The 20832-nt window shown below is 40.2% G+C and overlaps 1 protein-coding gene across 1 annotated transcript in view; it reads left to right on the top strand.

Annotated features, from left to right (window-relative positions):
* The window catches only part of PRKG1 (protein kinase cGMP-dependent 1), a 1248761-nt gene that overhangs the window by 1215369 nt on the left and 12560 nt on the right, over positions 1-20832 (top strand). Inside the window, exons 18-22 of the mRNA XM_044660333.1 lie at positions 12957-13096; positions 14782-14871; positions 15071-15141; positions 19440-19610; positions 19677-19771. Coding sequence (XP_044516268.1) covers positions 12957-13096; positions 14782-14871; positions 15071-15141; positions 19440-19610; positions 19677-19771 — 567 coding nt within the window. The remainder of the gene's footprint in view (positions 1-12956; positions 13097-14781; positions 14872-15070; positions 15142-19439; positions 19611-19676; positions 19772-20832) is intronic.

Here is a 20832-nt window from a genome sequence, read left to right as displayed (position 1 = left end):
GTAACCTATTATATGGTATATATTATATATTGTAACAGATTTTATATTATAGATAGTAACCTATTATTTGGTATATGTTATATATGGTAACTGATAATATAGTATATATTATATATAGTAATCTATTATATGGTATATATTATATATAGTAACTGATTATATAGTATATATAGTAACCTATTATATGGTATATATTATATATAACTGATTATATAGTATATATTATATATAGTAACCTATTATATGGTATGTAGTATGTATAGTAACTGATCATATGGTAGATATTGTATATCTACTATATATCATATAATATGTGTACTTATATACTATATAAATACTCATATAAATTATAAACCTATAATCTTTAATTTAGGTCAGTGAATAAGTGCATTTTGCCATTACAATTTGCTGCTAATTCAACCTTCCACACATTACGTTAAACTCCACTTTGGTCATTGGTCATTGGAGCGAGAACAGAAGGTCGGGCTGGGAGTCCTGGACAAGAGCCTGATTCTGCTGGCTGTGGCCCTGCTCTGGGACCCAGAGAAGGAAAGACTCAGGGTTTACCTGGGAGCTGCCTTAGAGTCCACATGAAGAGGGAAGGGGGGGCAGCTGGGTAGCTCAGTGGATTGAGAGTCAGGCCTAGAGATGGGAGGTCCTGGGTTCAAATCCGGCCTCAGCTCCCCCTTTTGGGAAGGGCAGCTGGTGGCACATTAGACAGAGTGCCAGGCTTGGAGTTGGGAAGTCATCTTTCTGAGTTCAAATCCAGCCTCAGATATTTCCTAGCTGTGTGACCCTGGGCAAGTCACTTCAACCCCATTGCCTCAGTTTCCTTATCTGTCAAATGAGCTGGAGAAGGAAATGGCAAGCCACTTGAGTATCTCAGCCCAGAAAACTCCAAATGGGGTCATGGAGAGTCTGACACACATGCAAATGAATCAGCAACAACTGTGTGCTAGGCATTGTAGTAGACACAGAGGATGCAAAGTCAGAAAGAGAAATGGGCAGCCGTGGGCTGAGTGATGCCCTGAATAGAGTTAGATGTGCCACTGAGCCTGTGATCAGATACTCACTAGCTGGGTGACCCTGGGTACATCACTTATCTCTTGGTCTCAGTTCTCTCGTCTGTAAAATGAGGAGATGTTGGCCTCAGCAGCCTTTAAAGGCCCTCCCAGCTCTAAATCTAACATGTCCTAGCCAAGAAACAAATCTTCATCATCATAAACCAATGATAGAGATGTTAAGGAAAACACTTTAAAACCCTCCAGTGCTATACATGCTTTATGGTTTACAAAATCTTAAATGCATGATTGAATTTTATCTTCACGATGACCTTATAAGAGAGGTACAACTGTTATCCCCATTTTCAGATAAGGAAACTGAGGCTTAGGGAGGTTAAATGATTTTCTAAGGCTTCAAAGTATAGCAGCAGAGTTAGAACCCAGATCTTCCCGACTCCAGATCTTGAGCTTTATCCATGCCACAAAATTGTCTGGTGAGCAAAGTGGGCAACTCTGACTTACTCTTTTTCAATGCCCTTTTTTATATGATTCCCCGCATTGTGGTTTTTCTATGTTGTGCCTCACCCGCCTCCCAAACTGTGAGATTCATGACGGCATCTTGCCCTCAGCAAAGTAAGTGGAGATGAGCAGAGTGTAAAGTAAATGCGAGCTCATATAGTTCAGTATCTTTAAATAAAGCCCAACATTTTTTTAAAATCTCAAACTGCAAATATATCTGTTTTTCTGGGTTTGCCTGAGTCATCCCTTGTAATCCCACTGCAGTGAGAAGATGAAAGGTCAATGTTCTTAAGACTTTCCCTTCATCTCCATCAAACAAGCCCACTTCTTTTTCCCATTTTTTTAATGGCAGCACTTGGTATATTCTCCTCCTCTTTTTCTCCAAACCCGAAATATAATGTGATTTGATCAGTTCAGGAAAGCTCACACCTCCAGACACCCCCGTCATTTCAGCTGCCTTGTGGCTGACTCATTTGCATCAGGATAGAATCATTAAGTCCAACCCTCTCATTTTACGGAGGAGGAAACTGAGTCTGGGGAAACACTTCACCAAAGGAAGAAAATAGCCAGAGCAGGATTTTAACCAGATCCTCTCCCTTTGGAGGCAATAGTATTTCCTATAATATGCCCACATCTCCTCCTTTGTTCCTTACTTCATTTTATTTTTTCCTCAGCAAGTTGAAACATGAAACTTTAGAACAAAGTTAAAGGATATAAATTAGAAGGAATTATTGAACAGTTGAGTCGTTGACAGGTATTTTCTCTTTCTTTTTTCTTTCTTTTAAATAATATTAATAGCTAATAATCATAAACTGCTTTAAAGTTTGCAAAACACTGTAACCACCAATATCGTCTCCTTTGATCTGGAGGAGAAGCCCGCAATAGAAAGATCTTTCCTCTCATATTCACTGTCCTGAGGGTCAAGATTCAGTCAAGTAAAGCAATACACACAAACAAGCCCTGACAACTTTCCCTCCCTCATGAACATGGATAGATTTTAGTCCTGTTTGGAGAATATTTCTTAGAACTTTCCTCATCAACTCAAAAATGTCAATGTCTCCATCATCTAACATGAAATGGAAACAACTGCCCGCCCTTGGTCATTCCTGGAGGAATGCTGATTTGGTGTGTCTCTGGAGAGAGTCTCCCCTTCTCCTCTGCTCCCCTCCACTCCCACAGAAGTTTGAATCCTCCCTTCAAAGGCCCTCCACAGTCTTCTTTCCTGATTAAATGGGGAAGAACAGATCAGGCACAAAGCATTAGATGTCCAACTGCCTAGCCTGCTTTTGGTACCCAACAAACACTCTCCACCCCAGCCAAACTGGGTTACTCAAAGTAATCCAAAGAGGACGTGGACTTTGCACTACCATGCCTTTGCTGGAGGTGCTCCATCATGCCTGAAGCACCATCTCTCTTCCTCTTTATCTGCTGAATTCCTGTCAATTGTTTAAAGTCCATTTCAAAGGTCATTTCCTCTAGGAAGCATTCCCAGATTCCTTCACTCATTAACAAGCAGATTTCCCAGGGAGACATTGCATAGCACTTGAATCTGGATTTCTTTAATTGACTTTTCATGTTAAATTCTGTTTTACAGTTCTCTATGCTTGCATCTCATCTGCCTACCAAACCATAAGATCCATGATGGTGAAGTCTAATGTAAAGAATGTGGCTTCTCATTTTCTATCAGTCTTAGCACTGAGGAGGTTGCTAATAAATATTGAATATATACAGAATGATAAAAGTTGTGGTCTTACCTTCAGGCTGCTATTGTAAGAACATAAAATGATCAGGACCATGGATATGGAGTAAAGTAGAATAGGAACTGAGCCAGAGTCCTGGAAAATTTAATGGCCAAACTTGACCCCAAAGAAAGATGGGAAGAGGTGCTTCCTCTGGCTTAAATTTGCAGAAGACAAAGGGAGGAGGGTGCACTATGGATATATGGAGCACTAGAGAATGTCAGACTTGGGAAGAATGTCAGTTTGGAGGAACTGGTTTTCCATTTCTTTTGTTTCTGTTACATACAAAATGCCTATCTGGGAGAAGGAGGAAGGACATTGTGAAATAGTGATATAAAAATAAGAGATAACAAAATGCATTTTAAAAATAAACTAAGGTGGAGGGGCAGCTGGGTGGCTCAGTGGATTGAGAGCCATACCTAGAGATGGGTGGTCCTGGGTTCAAATTTGAATTCAGATTCTTCCTATCTGTGTGACCCTGGACAAGTCACTTTACCCCCATTGTCTAGCCCTTACCAGTCTTCTATCTTAGAACCAATGCACGGTATTGAAGGGTTTAAAAAAATTAAAAATAAACTAAGGCTTTGGAAAACCTAAAATGCTACATAAATGTCTATTGTTGTTGAGGTTGTTGGATTGTCAGAGATATTGGCACTAAAGCTCTTCCTTCTCTTCCCATTTTCTCAACACACAGAGCATGGTTAAATCTGTGGATTTTATTTTAGTTTTAGCCACTGTCTCAACAATGACATTTCTGCCAGTACTGGTGATACAATTGTGGAGAACTGAATAGCATAGAAGGAGCTTGCCCACATGAATGAACAGAGGAACAATGCATCCTCTTACAAGCTCCGTTATTCCTGGGATGCTGGAGAAAGTTGACTTGTCATTTCTCCATACGGATTTAAGGAAAGTGTAAGATTCTAAGTCCACAACTCATTGTCTCTAGCCTTGGCCATGTCACCTGATCTCCCTGGGCCTCAGTTTCTCCCTCTATAAAAGTCAAGGTTGGGCTCAATGATCTCTAAGGTTCTGTATATCTGTCAGTGTCATTGTTTCTTCCTGCTGGCCTTTAGTTAATAATTCAATCAATTAATAAACAACAGACAATAAACAATTAATAAACATATATTAAGCACCTAATATGTGCCAGGCATATTGCTGAGTGATACAAAAAATGGCAGAACTCTTGATTAAGGCAGAGCATCACTTTGCTTGGATATAAATAGCTATCTGTGCACGAGGTTAGCCCTTAACTTAGCAGGACCAGAAGTCTCCTAAAAGAAAAACTTCCTAACTAGTGGTCAAGACTTCATTTGGCTTTCAGAGCCTTGAAATTGAGCTGTTGATAATGTCTGAACCACTGATCTCACAAGGTTGTTGTGAATATCTAGGAGCCTTAATGGGATAGTTCTGATTTCTCAAATCTGCCAGACACTGGCAGCCAAATACATAGTCACAAAGGTCCTGGCAAAATAGAAAGATTGGAAGCAAAGACCCTCGATGGAATGAATATAATTTGTCCAAGGACCATCCTGAGTTCAGAAAACTTCCCTCACCAGGTGGGTGTCAGGATAGGTATAGCTGTAGCCAGGGAGTATCTGAAGACCTTCCTCTAAGCTGAGTCATTTCTTAATTTGGGGTCCTATGGAGAGATTCCCAGAAATCCAAAAACCTGAATGGGAAAAAATTACATCATTGTTTTCACTAGCATCTCCCTGAAATCGAACAGTTTCTTGGATTTTGAACGTAGACCAAAAATTTTATTCTGAGAAGAGACCCATAGGTTCACTGCACTACCAAAGGAGACCACGGCACGTGCAAAAAATGGTTAAAGATCTCTGCTCTGGCTTGTAATGATCAGAATAATTGGCATTTTTATAGCTCTTTAACATCCAATAATCATTTCCATATAGCCTTTTGACATAGATCCTTAAGTTGTTGTGGTTGTTCAGTCACTTTTCAGTTACATTCTACTCTTCGTGACCCCATCTGGGTCTTGGGTTCTTGGCAGAGATACTAGAGTGCTTTGCCATTTCCTTCTCCAGCTCACTTTACAGATGAGGAAACTGAGGCACACAGGGTGAAGTGACTTGCCCAACACTCTCTCCACTGTGCCTTCTAGCTGCAGAGATTCCTCTTTCCTTTATAGCTAAGGAACCTGAAGCTTGGACACAGCAAGCAGCTTAGTCACCCGGATAGTAAATGTCAGAAGCATCAGTTAAATTTAGGTCTTCCTGACGCCCTCATTCCCTCTTCTGTCCACCTGTAACCAGGTGAGCAATGAACTAGCCAGCCATCGACATATGAAAGGCATGTTTTTCCTCTCTCTGTTGACCTTTTTAATGGTGTTTCCACGAACTGGCTGTCCCAAGGGGTGGGTTACACGGTAATCCTATCTTCCTTGGAATGTTGACTACCACTGCACTGGAGATGCTGAAATCCCAACCGGGAAGGACAGGGCTTTGGTAAACAAGCATTGCTGGCTCCAACTCTTCCCATGAATTAATGGGATCATTGAAGGTCTCCCTAAGGAATCCGTTTTGGGAAAGGGACATTTTTTTTTCTGAGAAAAAGAGCAGAAACAATGTTGGTGGCATTCCACAGGCATTTAATAGGCAGAATGGTGGTTTGGACGAGAACGTGCTCACCAATGACATACTTAACACAAATGTATTCAGTTTGTGATCCTGGACTTTTAATTTCCTGTATTTCACCCAAGCTTGGCTGGTCATTCAATTCCCGACCCACATAAGCCCTTCCCCCTTTGTTCCTTGTCTCAAACTTCTGGTGAACTTTCCCCATACTGTTTATGAGGCTATTAACTTCCAGAATATGGAGGTCTATAAATAGACAGAATGACCGTACGTGGGCCACATAAACATCTTTCCTAATAAAACATGTGCTGTAGAAAACACACGCTCTCTCCTTTGGCCTTCCTTCCAATGCCGCAGGCCAGTGGCTAGGATTAATCCAAGTCTCCTCACATTCCTCAATTCTGGAGAGTCTATTAAAGTCCTGGACTCATGACCGCCCCTGGCTGCTGCTATTTTTGTTTAGATGCTTTGAACGTTTTGAAGAGGAAGGGTGTGTGGTGGGTAGAATAGAAGGCTTGGTAGTCCAGAGAACCATGGTTCAAATCCCACCCCAGGTACTCATTAACTTTATGGCTCTGGGTCAGTGTCTGAACCCCAGTTCCCTCATCTTTAAATGAGGGAATTGGATTTAATAACATCTCCATTTCTTTCTGATTCTGAAGTCAGGATCCATTAAGGTCAGAAATATACAGATTAGGGGAGATTTATGGCAGGAGTCCCTCTGATGATGGTGATGGTCAGACCAAAACAATGGCCACCTTGAAGGATCTAATTTTTGATCTGGAAGACAGATCAGAGATTACCCTACCAAGATTTGACTGTTGTGTGACCATGGGAGAGTCACTATCCTCCAAGCCTCAGCTTCTTCCTCTATAAAATGGGTATACAAATACCCATTACGATAACCTCCCAGGTTGTTCTGAAGATCCAGTTAGAGCATTGAAATAGAGATATCCCTTCCATATTGCAACTTTCCCTGTCTTAATTTCAATATATCACAGATCAGCATAAAAAAATGAAATGGGAATTTGGGAGAAGTTTTGCAGAATGCCAGTAGATGACACAGAAAAATTTGGGGAATTCAGAAATATGTACACTTTGCCAAAAAATTTTACCAAAATTTTGCAGATCTCCTAACCCTAATAATATGAAAGTGATAATTGTAAAGTTCTTGGTAAATCTTAAATTTTATAGCAGTATAACAATGTAATTATCAGTTATAATGATTATTTTTCCAAGATTTGAACCAAGTGCCTATTACTTTATCTGCTAAAGGAAACTAAAGACAAAAGGAATTACCAAACTTGTGGACAGATCCAGCATTTTTCATCATGGTGGTAATCTGCTTGATGGCTGGCAGCATATCATGTAATGAGAACCACAGAATATTAGCATCGGGAGGCTCCACAATGGAACTAGCCATAACTGATGGAGAATTCCCTCTGCAGTGTATTCGGAAGGTGGTTGTCCAGCCTTTGCTTGACAGTGTTCTGTGAGGGGGGGGGGGGGGGGGACCCAGTAGCTCCTGCCACTTTGAGACAGCTCTTGTTGTGAGAAATGTGAGAAATCAACTGGTTTGGGGTTTTAGTTTTGGTTTTTTCATTTTGCAAGCATAGTGTCTGGTCCTTAGTAGGCATTTAATCAATGTTTCTTGACTTTCATCTCTCTAGTTCTCACATGCTGGACAGTCTTCATGATCTCAATGCCCTTCCTAAAATATGGCGCCTCGAATGAAACCTAGTCCTTCAAATATGATCTCATTGGTATGAAGAACAGGGGAATGATTGCTTTCCCTGGATGACAGAATATTTCTATGTCCCTTTTCCTCAGCAACATGTCACGTCCACAGTAGGTGCTAAATAAATTTCCTCATCAGAAGAGAGACAATGGATTCCATTCTGATTTGCTTCAACAAAGCCATGGGCTAGCCATTCCAATCCAGGTTATTCTGTAATGTAAAAATGACTCTGAGTCTCTTTAATACTTTCTTGAAGAGGCCTGAAGGAAGGCCAATCAACAAAGGCTGATCTCCTCCCAGTCACTAACCTCCAATTTTAGCCTTTCTCCATGTGGACCTTCTACTGATTCCGGCCCTTCTTCCCCTTAAGGAAACCAGAATGGCCTGGCAGGAGAAGAGCACCTTTTTAGGCACTACCCACACACAAGAATATGCTGAAGGTGCACATCTAAAATGAACAGGTGTTATTCCAGAGTTCTTTCAGCCATTTCTATTTCTATTTTGAAAGACGTTATCTAGGCACCTGCCAGCCTTGTTCTAACAAGCAACTTGACAACATCTGTCTTAGACTGCCGTCACATGAAATGAGAAGGTTACGGATTCTCATCTTAGATAGGGGTTAGAATATAAATTCCATTTTCACTAAAGTGGATTTTAATGGAAAGAATACAAATGAATGATAACCCATGGATTTTAATGTCTCAGATGCCTAGTCTTCCATCCATTTGGGAAATCCAATCTCACCCCATCTTTAAATTAGTCTAGGAAAGTTGCCTGAGCCCAGAGCAGTTAGATAACTGACCCATCATCTTCCAGCTAGGAAGGGTCAGAAGTAAAACCTGAACCTTTGTTTTCATAGCTCCAATTCGGACTCTCCACTTCATGCTAGGCTTCCTCTTTTTTGCAAAATTAATATGAATAGCTTTAAAAAAAACCTTATATTCTCTTTTAGTATTAATCCTAAAACAGAAGAGCCACCAGAGCTTGGGAACTGGGTTTAAGTAACTTGCCCAGGGTAACACAGCTAGGAAGTATCTGAGGTCATATTTGAACCCAGGACTACTCAATTAAAGGCTTGGAACTCAATCTGCTGTGCTACCTAGCTTTTCCTACATTCAAAACAGTGTCACTGGGTTCTCACTGGAGGGCTTGCATGAAGTCTATGTGTCGTGGATAAAGGATGTCCAAGACTTTTTGTGTCTTTGTTTAATGTGGCTGACCCACAGGGATCTTTCTGTTCTATGATTTGCCTCACAATTCTGTAACTTTGATTTTATGGACTGATACATGGTTCTTCCCTCTAAGTATAGTCTGAGGCAACCCTCACCTGGTAAGAGAAGAACAAATAAGTCTTTTTTTTAACATGCCAACATCCCCAGCAAGATCTTCGAGCTAAATTCTGTGACCTGTGTCCTCACTGGATAGTAGGGGCTACACAAGTCCTGCTGTGCCCTGTCCTAATTGAATTTGATCCTGGAGGGCACATTTTAGGAAGGAGTTTGAGAAGCTGAAGGACATTCAGAGAAAAATGACCAGGATAGATGAGACTCAAATCCACACCACAGGAAGATAGTTGAAGGAACTAGGGATACTGATCTTGGAAAAGACTTTGGATGGGTCAGGGTGGTCTATGATGACTGTCTTAACTCCTTTGAGTGACTAAAACCTGGAAGGGGAATTAGACTTATGCTTTTTGACCCCAGAGAACAAAGGTGAAAAGTCCCAATTTAAGACTAATTAACCGTTAAAGCTATTCTAGAGTGGACTAGACTGCCTCAAGAGGCAGTGGGCTTCTTATATGTCCAGAGGTTAATTAACACAGTGCCTGGCACAGAGTAAGTGTATCAGAAATGTTTGTTGATTGAGTCCTCACTGGGGATCTTTGAACAATGGTTGGATGATGCCTATATTAGATACGTCGTAGAGGACATTCTTAAACGAACTGTAGGCTATCTGAGGTCCCTTTAACTCAGGGATCTTGGGACTCAGTATCTCAAAAAGGAGCTTAGTTTGACTGGGTCTCTGCTCTGGAATTTAGGCATCCTGAGCTGATTCGTGCCTTGGATCTGTCCTTCCAAAGATCTATCTTGACCCCTTCCCTGGTATCTTTTTAGTATTCTTTTGTATTTTCAAAATAAATGCTTCTGTCTACCAAGTTCCAATGAACTCCTCTCTTCCTAATATATTGACTTATTGCTTTCAAGAGTGTGCTAGCCAGAGAGCAGAGAAGCCTTCAGCCAGGAAAGGCATTTTGAAACTTCACCTTAATCAGTAAGCATCCCTCCCTCCCACCAGGCAGGTAGATTCATGAAAGCTGCCAAGGAGCTGAGATCCATTCAGCTGAAGTGCCCCAGGGTTCCATTCTGAATCCAGGCTGCCTCCAAAGCTCCTGGAAATGGCCCTTAAGAACGCTAGAAGCATCCCTGAAGTGGAAGCAAGAAATCAAGGATGATAGGATGACAACCAAGCCAGGAAGACAGATTTCACTAGTTAATCAGAAAGAAAGTTTCCCACTATTTTCCTGAGGCTACCTGAGGTTGGTACCCTCTTGTGCTCAGACAGACCCGCTGTCTAGATTGTGTACAGTCAGAGTCCAGCTGCTTTCAGCCCCAATCAAAATCCATCCTGGTGCCCAGTTCCAAAGAGGGGCAGAGAACAACTGGGGAACAAACTGGAGACTATCTTGGCCACCTTCCTCTGGAAAACTAAGTACCAAAGGAACAACCATTGAAGGAACTGGCCATGTGGAGTCTGGACAAGACTTTTTGAAGGAAGATGATGATGGTGGTCAATGAGTATGTGAAGACCTTACATTTGGAGAAGGGGCTAGATTCGTTCTGCCAGGTGCCCAGAGGGCAGGAATGGAAACACTGGATAGAAAGTACAAAAATTTGGCTTTACAGAAATAAAATGAAGATGGTGAAGTAAACTAATGATAAGAGCCCTGGAAAAAAACACCAATATAGCAGAGTGGCATGACTGCTGGGTTCAGTCCTTTTCTATGTGATCATCTCTGAAACTCAGTTTTCTCATCTGTAAAATGGAGAGAATTTTACTCACATTATGTGACTCTCAGACCTCCAGTGAGAATAACACTTCGCAAAAGTTAAAGTCCTGTTTAAATGTGAGTTATTGATATGAGAAAGGGGAGGAACATTAGAACATAAATCCTTTAGGCTGCTGTTCCGTAGAAGGAGAAATGGTGTCGGCTCACATGACATCTCCAGGGGAAAACCTTTCCTGATATCCTTGGTGTCCGGTTTACCTTTCTTCCTCCCCATATTATTCATATGGAAACTCAGGATCTCTTCAGGAGACTGTACATAGATTGAGGGAAGGGTCTTTTTTTTTTAACATTTTTTCTTTGTGGCCCCAACTTCTCAAGTGTTTTGCATGTCATGGTTGTTTAATACATGTTTGCTGAGTTGGGTTGAGCTTGGATAAGCCCACATCTCTAGCCACTATTTCAGAAATAAATTGAGATCAGACCTGCTGATTTGAACTATTGCATGTGGGCTGCTTTCATAGTCACTGAGGAAAAAGTCTTTTTTTTTATTCTACTTCCTATTTTTTTTTAACCATTACACAAAATACATTGAAATGACTGTGTAGAATCATGTCTAGAATACTAAAAGTCAAGTCAGAAAGACCTGGATTCAAATCTCATCTTTAAACTTTTATGATTTGACTCTGGGCATGTCAGTAACCTCTCTGACTCGGTTTCCTCCTATGTATTTATGCATCAAGGGATCCTATATTTATGACTAGGCTACAGAGTCAAACACCTTTATTTTACAGATGAGAAACAGACTCAGAGAGGTTAGTGACTTGCCCAGAGTCACCCAGTTAATACATATCTAAGAATCACATGGGTTCAAACCCATGTATTTTTTGTTCCACACTCTTATGGGGGAAAACTGGGGGTTAGATTAAATATTATCAGGGTTCTAAGGATGGGTAAGTAATAGACTGGGATTAACAAATTGGGGAAATACAGTTTAGAATGGGTTTGGCACTTGGAGGCCCACCTGCCAACACAGATTCACCTAGCCAGAGAGTCTGTGAAACTAACCAGTGAGTAGATTGACAAAAGGTCTTATAAATGGGGTTTAATTCAATGAACTATAGTTTGAAGGGAGGGAAAGGGGTTCTATTCTACCAGTCTATGGGCAAGCCTCAGGGTCAGGGAATGAACTTATCTACACTAAGCTAGAGACTATATAGCGGGGCAGGGCGAAATGAAGATCAGGAAGGAAAGTGGGATCCTCACTGCTGAGTCCGCTCAAAATCCAGCGATGGTACAGCTTTCCCAGGTCTTCAGCCAGTACTCTTTCAGTTGGGTAAGTCAGGGAGCTAAACCAATCTGAGCTGACCAGCCACCCAGTTAGGTTTTATAGTCTCAACCAAACCTCCCACAGGCAGATGACTTTCCTCCTTCTGGATACCAGGATATCAGGATACAAACTCCACTTCCTCTGAGGTCTCCCAGGGGGTCACTTACAACTTGTCCCCAGCGGACATGGAGTCCATCTCAGAGAGAGAAGCAAAACTTCCTGCTTCCCCATTCAATTTAGAATTCTCCAGCCCTGCTTGTTAAGCCTCCCAGCTAACTAATCTTAAACATCTTATTAATTTATCTTACAACAACACTCAATGCTCCCATCATACCTACCTCATAGAATTATCATGGGGATCAAATGAGACATAGCAAAGAGTTTTGAAAAATCTCAAAATGCTATATAATTATGGGTCTTAATATTATTGTGGCAAATGAATTATAAGAAGCTGTATATCAAACATCAACAAAAATTAATTTCCTTGGTCATTTTACATTTTATTTCATTTCAGCCCAGAAAATACCACCACAATTTTTCAGTTCCTTCCTCAGTCATCTGATGTGCTGTCCATTTCTTTCTCATTGACTTTCCCTCTAATGTTCCTCTTGTCTCCTCAGTCCTTCTATTTTGAGTTAGATCACAAAGATCTTGGCAGGCTCTTTTGCTGTCCTAGTATTAGCTTGTCTTAATTGAATTATAGTATTCGTTTGCATTCAGATACCATAATTTGGTGTCAATGGTGATGGTGGATAAAAGGTTAAAAATCAATGAGTTTTCTCCCTCTCTGAGTTAATTTAAATCTCCATTCCACTAAACTTACTTTAAATTCAGCAGAGATGGGGGAAAGAGCCCTTCCTCAATTCTGTAAGACTGTTGAACGCACGTCATCTTTTTTTGAATTAGGTGAGAGCGAAAGATGGTTGGTGCTCCTTGGGCTCCAGTAAAATAGGAACTGTATTAGATGGGAGAATATCATCCCAGAGACTTTGTCCCACTCACTAATGGATGATCTTTCTTCATCCCAGGTCCAGTTGAAAAGTGAAGAATCAAAAACATTTGCCATGAAGATTCTTAAGAAGCGCCACATCGTGGACACGAGACAGCAGGAGCACATCCGTTCTGAAAAGCAGATTATGCAAGGGGCTCATTCAGATTTCATTGTCAGGTATGGCTTGGCGCATCAGATTTCACACCTCTGGGAGGAATGGTAAGAAGGGATAAAATAAATGTATAGATGGGTACAAATCGGTTTCATAAGAAACATTTGCCCACGTTAACATTTCAACTGAGTTCCCATTAAGAAATTTTCTGTGTGTACAGAATATTCTGATGTTAGGGTGTTTTTGCTTTTTAATCCATAAGATCCAAATTTTGTAGTTTTATTGATATTTATAGGTAAACATACATGATTAAAACAAAAAAAAAATCTTCCCTAAACAAGGGAAAAGTTTTCAGTGCAGAGTAGATAATAAGTAAACTTCCCTAGCTCAATTCCATTGTTTCTCTTCTAAAAAGGAAAATCTTCATCCTTTCCCGAAAGATCTTCCCTGAGTCTTTATTATAGTATCAAGATGATTGATGAGAATCTCAAAGACAAGCTCTAATCAGAGCTGTAACTCCAGTGGGGTGACTGGAACTTTGTCCCTGGGTAATAAAAATTAGGAATGTGACAACTCTTTCAGTCTTTTAGAAAAGGGGAAACAATAGAGTTTAGTTCATAAAAAGCAACTTAATTTACTATATAGTCAAAATACTAGAGGATCCCATATGATGATTTCCTCAAACAGAGTGTTGGCCACATCCCTGAGAAACTCTTCCCCATTCCAAAACCACCTTTATTTCTCCCCATAGTTTTCCCAGAATCAACCTTGTGGTACCCTAGAACCTTCATCACCACCTCTCAAAAATGAATGTCAGCTGTAATTTTGTCCATTTACCCAAGTTCAGAAAAAGCTACTAAAGCTAAAAGAGAGAGAAAAGGAGGAGGAGGAGGAGGAGAGAGGGAAGGAGAGAGAGAAAGAGAGAGAGGAAGACAGAGAGGAGGGAGGGAGGGAAGGAGAGATGATTAGAGATTCATATATATATATATATATATATATAGATGTAAGACATAGATAGTACAAATAATAGAATTACAGTTAGAGAGTGAATGGCATAGAACACAGAGGTAGGGCTAGGAGGCAGGAAGACATGTTCAAATCCTTCCCAAGAAGTCTACCAGCTGTGTGACTCTGGGCAAATCATTCAGCTTCTCAGCCTCAGTGTCCTCATCTATAAAGTGGAAATAATCATTGTATTTACTTCACAACTTTGTTGTGAAGATCAAATGAGACAATATTTGTCAAGTGATTTGTAACCCTTTATAAAGCTCCACAGAAAAGTTAATTATTATTATTTCTATTAGTCTAGATACACATATGAAGATATATAAATATAGTTCTCTATATGGTATAAGTACACTATACATATTTAATATATTTATATACCACATAAATATATGGTCTATTAATAAATGTCCATATGCTATGTAAATATATAATGTCCATATGCTATATCATATAAACAAAACTGTGCACAGAGATAAACACCCAAATGTATGTTGATCAGTAGACTGGCCCACTAGTCCTAGGCTTTGGGGAAGAGGTCCAAGTTGTGGCAGAGGAACCGGAGGGGTCAGATCATTGTTCTCATTCAAGGGCCCTCTGGTACTGCTGCCCACTCCCTGCCCAGAGTTTCAAGAATTCCATGGCAGAGAGAAAGACGCAACCAGACCACTTAGGAACTGCGACCAAATTCGTTTAGAAGGAAACCATTTGGATAACGTGGTGTTTTCTTATTTGTGATTTACAGACTCTATCGGACCTTCAAGGACAGCAAATACCTGTACATGCTGATGGAAGCCTGCCTAGGTGGAGAGCTTTGGACGATTCTCAGGGACAGGTAGGGAATTTAGTGTGCTTCCATCTAAAAGAAAATAATATTTGCAATGGATCCGATTTCCCATATAAGGTAGGAAGGAAGAAGAGACATCAGTCTGACATCTTGCCATAGACGCCTGCTCATGAGATTACAGTCATGGATTTTGGACTAGCTACACTGTGGTGTTGGGTTCTTTTCTATGAGCTTGTTGTATTACTAGAGATTTCAACATTCCTGGTGAAAGCCTCTGTCACTACACCGGGGGGCAACGAGAAATGAGAACTGACTTTGGTAGGAAACTAAGGCTAAAGGAGGTAAAAATAACTTGCTCACAGTCCCATGAGTGTCAGAGATGGGATTTGAACTCGCTCCTCTTGGGGCGCTTGGCAGCACTCTATCCCCTAAACCACATTGTCTTGCTGAATGACCACGTTTGCTCTCCATTCTCCATTATATACTGAATACAACTGAAATTTGTGGCCCTAGAGATGTTTTTGAAATACATATATACAATAATTCTATACGTATACATAATTGTCAGCCTTAACCTAACCCATTCTGCAGAGACTGCCCTCAATGGGCTAAGAATAATCAAAGCCACTGTAAGATTTAAATATATACCAATTACACCAAGTATTACTTTTTATAAAGTTTATTCATAATCACTTGAAGTAGAAGAAATAAAAAATTAGAAGCTCAAAGCCTAATATTCTAACTAAAGAATGACCATGTGTGTAAATTCTCCTGTCTGGCTGTCAGTCAGCTTCAGCAGTCACGTTCTGGGAAAAGAGAGAGAGGCAGGTCACACTGAAACTTTATCCTCCCTCTGTTCACGCAGCATTCGCAGGCAGAGGAAGCACACAAATGGGATGCTGGGTAAACAAGTCTTGGGGAGTAAATCCTATTTATACACCACTCAATAGCCAACATGTAAGGGATGGCTCTGGCTAGGTTTCTCAACACTATGGTTTAGAAGAGTCCACTGATTTAGAGATAAACTTGGAGGGTTTGCCTGAACGCACCCTCGTGGCAATTTCCTTCTTCCCTGTTTTCCCCTTTGGCTACCTCTACTCGACCAGTTAATTTTATTAATTCATCTGTTGTGCTTTAATCTTATCTTGGCAAACACACACCCCTCCAATTTCATCCCCACTCTTAGTAGATTTTTTTCATACTTTTTTTTGGTAATTGCTGGCTTTTGTTTTCTTCTCACTATCATTTTCTATTTCTCCCTTGTCCAAAAGAAAAAAGTTAAGCAAAAACACCTGATACCGTGACTACAACTAGCAATGAATGCAATATTCTAGATGAGACATTCTGGCCTCTGCTCAGACTGTTTAAGAGAGGCAGTTGTTAAATTTGCATTTATACCTTGGAAATAAGTGGCCACTACAAAGTAAGAGCTCCATATATTGTTTTGCAGGTTATCAAGACTTATGAATGATAGAGAAAATGATAACAATGCAAATGAAGAGGCAGCTAGGTGGCTCTGTGGACAGAGAGGCAGAGAGAGAGATGGGAGGTCCTGAGTTCAAATCTGACTTCAGCTATATCCTAGCTGTGTGATTCATTGCCTAGCCCTTATCACTACTCAGCCTTGAAATGAATACACAATATTGATCCTAAGATGGAAGGTGAGGGTTGAAAAATGCAAAATAAACTGAAGAATGTGTCCTGTATATCTTTCCCTGTCCCCAGAGAGCTGATTGTTAAATATTTACCAGCATATTCCTAAAGAGTCACAGCTCGAAGCCCTATTATCCCAAGCAGGTGTCCACTAAATTCTTCTCCTCACATTCTTTACTATTTTAACAAGAAAATCCCATGTCACTTCCTTCCTTGCTTGAGCTCTCGGCCTTCAGAGCATGGCTCCCTCACCCTGGCACTTAAATACCACAAGCTAAAGATAGCATCCGAGGGAGGCATCTGCTATTTGGAAATTGGTCACCTCCATACATAGCCAAGAAGAAAATGCAAACAAACTCTGGACCCAAGGTTTTACAAAGCCAAACCAAACTGGCTTTTTCTAACATACAAAGACTGATTCACCATCCAGCCTTCAGGTTTTTTCCTACTGTTTGACTGGATAGATCTATTTGCTGGGTTATTAAGCCAGTCAATTAACTGTCTGCCTCCAATGTGCAAAGTCCTGCCCTCCGAGACCTCCAGTGCATTTCTCTCACTTCTGTGCCATGGAGATAGAGCTTTTCTCCCTTGGACACCACATAGAACTTGGAATTGCATCAAAGATGCATAAATGCTCTAGGACCATCATATCATCTGAAAAAAGTGATAGCTTGGTCTCCTCATTGCCTATTTTAATACCTTCAATTTCTTTTTCTTCTCTAATTGCTATTGCTAGTGTTTCTAGTACTATGTTGAATAATAGAGGTGATAATGGGCATCCTTGTTTCACTCCTGATCTTATTGGGAAGGCTTCTAATTTATCCCCATTGCATATGATGCTGGTTGATGGTTTAAGATATATACTGTTTATTATTTTAATAATAAATTAATTTACATTATTATTTACATTAATGCACTGCTGGTGGAGTTGTGAACTGATCCAACCATTCTGGATGGCAATTTGGAATTATGCCCAAAGAGTGTTTTTGCCTGCCCTTTGCTCCAGCCATACCATTGCTGGGTTTGTACCCCAAAGAGATCATAGATAAAGACTTGTACAAAAATATTTATAGCTGCGCTTTTTGTGGTGGCAAAAACCTTGAAAGTGAGGGAATGCCCTTCAATTGGGGAATAACTGAACAAATTGTGGTATATATGTTGGTGATGGAATACTATTGCGCTCAAAGGAATAAAGAACTGGAGGAATTCCATGTGAACTGTAAAGACCTCCAGGAATTGATGCAGAGCAAAAGGAGCAGAGCCAGAAGAACATTGTACATAGAGATGGATACACTGTGGTAAAATAGAATGTAATGGACTTCTGTACTAGCAGCAATGCAATGACCCAGGACAATTCTGAGGGATTTATGGTAAAGAACACTGCCCACATTCAGAGGAAGAACTGCAGGAGTGGAAACACAGAAGAAAAACAACTGCTTGAACACTTGGTTTGATGCAGACATGATTGGGGATGTAGACTCGAAAGGACCACACCAATGTAACTATCAGTAATATGTAAATAAGTCTTGATTGATGACACATATTAAAACCAGTGGAAATGTGAGTTAGCTATGGGGGGGGCGGAGTTTGAGAGAGTGAAGGGGAAAGTAAAAACATGAATCATGTAACCATGGAAAATTTTTCTAAAAATAAAAAAATAATAAAAAAAAGATGCATAGAATCAGGAATAATTATTCTTGGTTATATGTTTTGTTTTGTTTTTTTCATCTATTGGCTTATTTTGAGAGCTACTCTCTCCCCAAAGGCAGAAATAAAATCATGACTCCAGCCAAATACCATAATATGGCCAAAAGAATGGGCGTATAAATACATTACTGCCTATTTCTCCTTCTCCCACCCCCTCCCAAGCTCATCTTTGCCTGCCCTGGGTATGTGCCTCTCTTGGATTGTCCTTAGGACAGCTGGGCTTGCCATTCACCAAGGACCACTGAGCACCATAATCAAGATGGCCCCAGCTTCTAAGGCAGACTCTATGGGTAACTCGCTGAGTGACCTAGGACAAGTCATTGTCTCCCTCTGGGTCCCCTGTCCTCAGTTATAAAAGGAAGATGTTTAATTAGCTGATTTCCATTGGCCCTCCCTGACTTTCTTTTGAAATCAGTGATTTTTATGTCAAGTAAATGGATTCACACTTGAGAATGTGTTTTAGTTGAATATAACTTGTTGTGGGTTATTTTTTTATTTCCCACATCTCCACTTGCCTGACATTTCCTTAATATAAAAATATAGAAAACGCATTTTAATTGTCATAATAAAGACAATATAGAGAATGGCTGTTGCATAGCAGATAGAAGGACAACCGGGAAGTCAGGAAGACCTGGGTTCCAATCCTGTCCCCAACACTCAGTGGCTCTAGGCAACTTCTTAGAAATGGAAATTATTTTGTAGTTGCCAAATCATACTTTAATAGAGGAATTCCCTAGATCAGTGATGGGCAAACTACAGCCCCCTGAAATGTTCCTAATCTGATAAATACAATGATTAGGATACAATACAATGAAACTTCGAAAGAGTTGCCTTAGAAAGAGAGTGACAGAGGAGCATTTCCTTTCCTTTGGCCTCTCTTTAAAAAGTTTGCCCATCACAGCACTAGATCAAAATCACAGGTCAAGATCTGAGATGGGGAGTAGGAGGAGCAGGAAAGTATATTAAGTATATTAATATTATTATATTAATTATATAATTAATTATGTTAATATTAATAAAGTATATTATGCCTAAGTTGACATTTTGGAAACGATTCTCATCTTCTAACTCCCTTCCGATTTAGAGGAGGTCATGTTTTCTGCCGTGTATTTAATAAAGCCTTAGCCACACATAATAGGCATTATTCGACTCAAGTGCTTCGATGACCCTAGAAGAGATCTGACATTGTCATTTTCTGAAAGGATATAGTTCTCCTTTCCAAACCGGCTGACACCCCCATGACTTTCCCATTGAAGATAAATTTGTGCTACAAAGGAAATCGCTCAATCCCTCGTCATTGACCAGACACTGTGGCCAGTCAAAGAAAAGAGTCAGCATGTCCACGTTCCTCTTGGACTCCTTTCGCATTTGTGATAGCCGGCCATTTCTGAAATCTGCTCCTGTCGAGGAGAAGACAAGCCATTCAGGTGAGAGGACAGTCATTCGTGCTCCTGGTCTCGTCTAACTCATCACTGGTGTCTGCTGCCATCTAGTGACAAAAATCATCTTTCTCAATGAAGCGAGCCGAGCTTCCCAGGCTATTCCTTTGTGTCACGGAGGAGACCTCACTGCCAGGCGTAGCCAGTATGTCATAGAACTCCAGAATAAATGATATATTTGTTCTAGCCGCTTTCCAGATTGTTAATAAAACAGACACAAAAGGGTTTGATAGCAAATTTGCGATTGTCACTTCCACTGCCGACAGTCATTTTTCATTTTCAACCTGTTCTAAGTAACTCTGACATGTCTTAATGGGATGCCTTCAAATTCCAAAACTTCTCTAAATGGATATTTAGCGATGAGAGTGTTATTGTTGATTTTTGTAATGATCTCCAGCTCATACAACTTAGGCTGCACGATTCCAGAGGCACCACAATCTCTCATTAAAACTCAGAATCAAGTTAATGAAGAGCTGTTGTTTCCCCATTCGTTGTCTTCCTGTTCCCAGAGGTCTAAGTTGTTGTCAGAGGGATACATGAAAGCATATATAGGCTCTTGAAGATTGGTATTTTTTCATTTTGGTCTTTATATCCCAATAGCTGATTGATAAAATATTGAGTAAGGATACTCATTCTTGTAATTTTCATAACAGAGATGATCATATTTCAACACGGAGTAGTAGGGAGCATGAGATTTGGGTTCAGAAAATCTGAGATTAAATCTTGGCCTTGCCCCATATTAATTGTGTGACTGTGTATGCATGTGCATGCAATGGCAAATACAAGATAATTTTGATAATAAATAGTAAATACAAAGGCCTTGATGAACTAGATCTTCTGGAGTCAGATGACCTGGGCTGAAATCCCAGCATAAGAACTTTGGCTAGTCACACTTCAATTCTAGACCTTCTCATTGATATAATTTGGGGAGTGGATGAGATGACCTCTGACTCCCTTTTGTCAATTTATTCTCAAATTTTGTGAGTAAAATCAAACTCAGATTTTTTTATGTGAATTTGCATTTAAATTTTTTATTTTAGTAAATTTACTATTACTTCAAGTATCAAACATTCTTGTTTTTTTCTCCTCTCCAGCTACTACAAAAGAGAAGGAGGGAGAGAGGAAAATGAAGGAAGGAAGGAAGGAAGGAAGGAAGGAAGGAAGGAAGGAAGGAAGGAAGGAAGGAAGGAAGGAAGGAAGGAAGGAAGGA

Source organism: Gracilinanus agilis, chromosome 2, assembly GCF_016433145.1.
Source record: "Gracilinanus agilis isolate LMUSP501 chromosome 2, AgileGrace, whole genome shotgun sequence".
Classification (NCBI taxonomy): domain Eukaryota; kingdom Metazoa; phylum Chordata; class Mammalia; order Didelphimorphia; family Didelphidae; genus Gracilinanus; species Gracilinanus agilis.
This window is presented reverse-complemented; position numbering and strand designations above follow the sequence as displayed.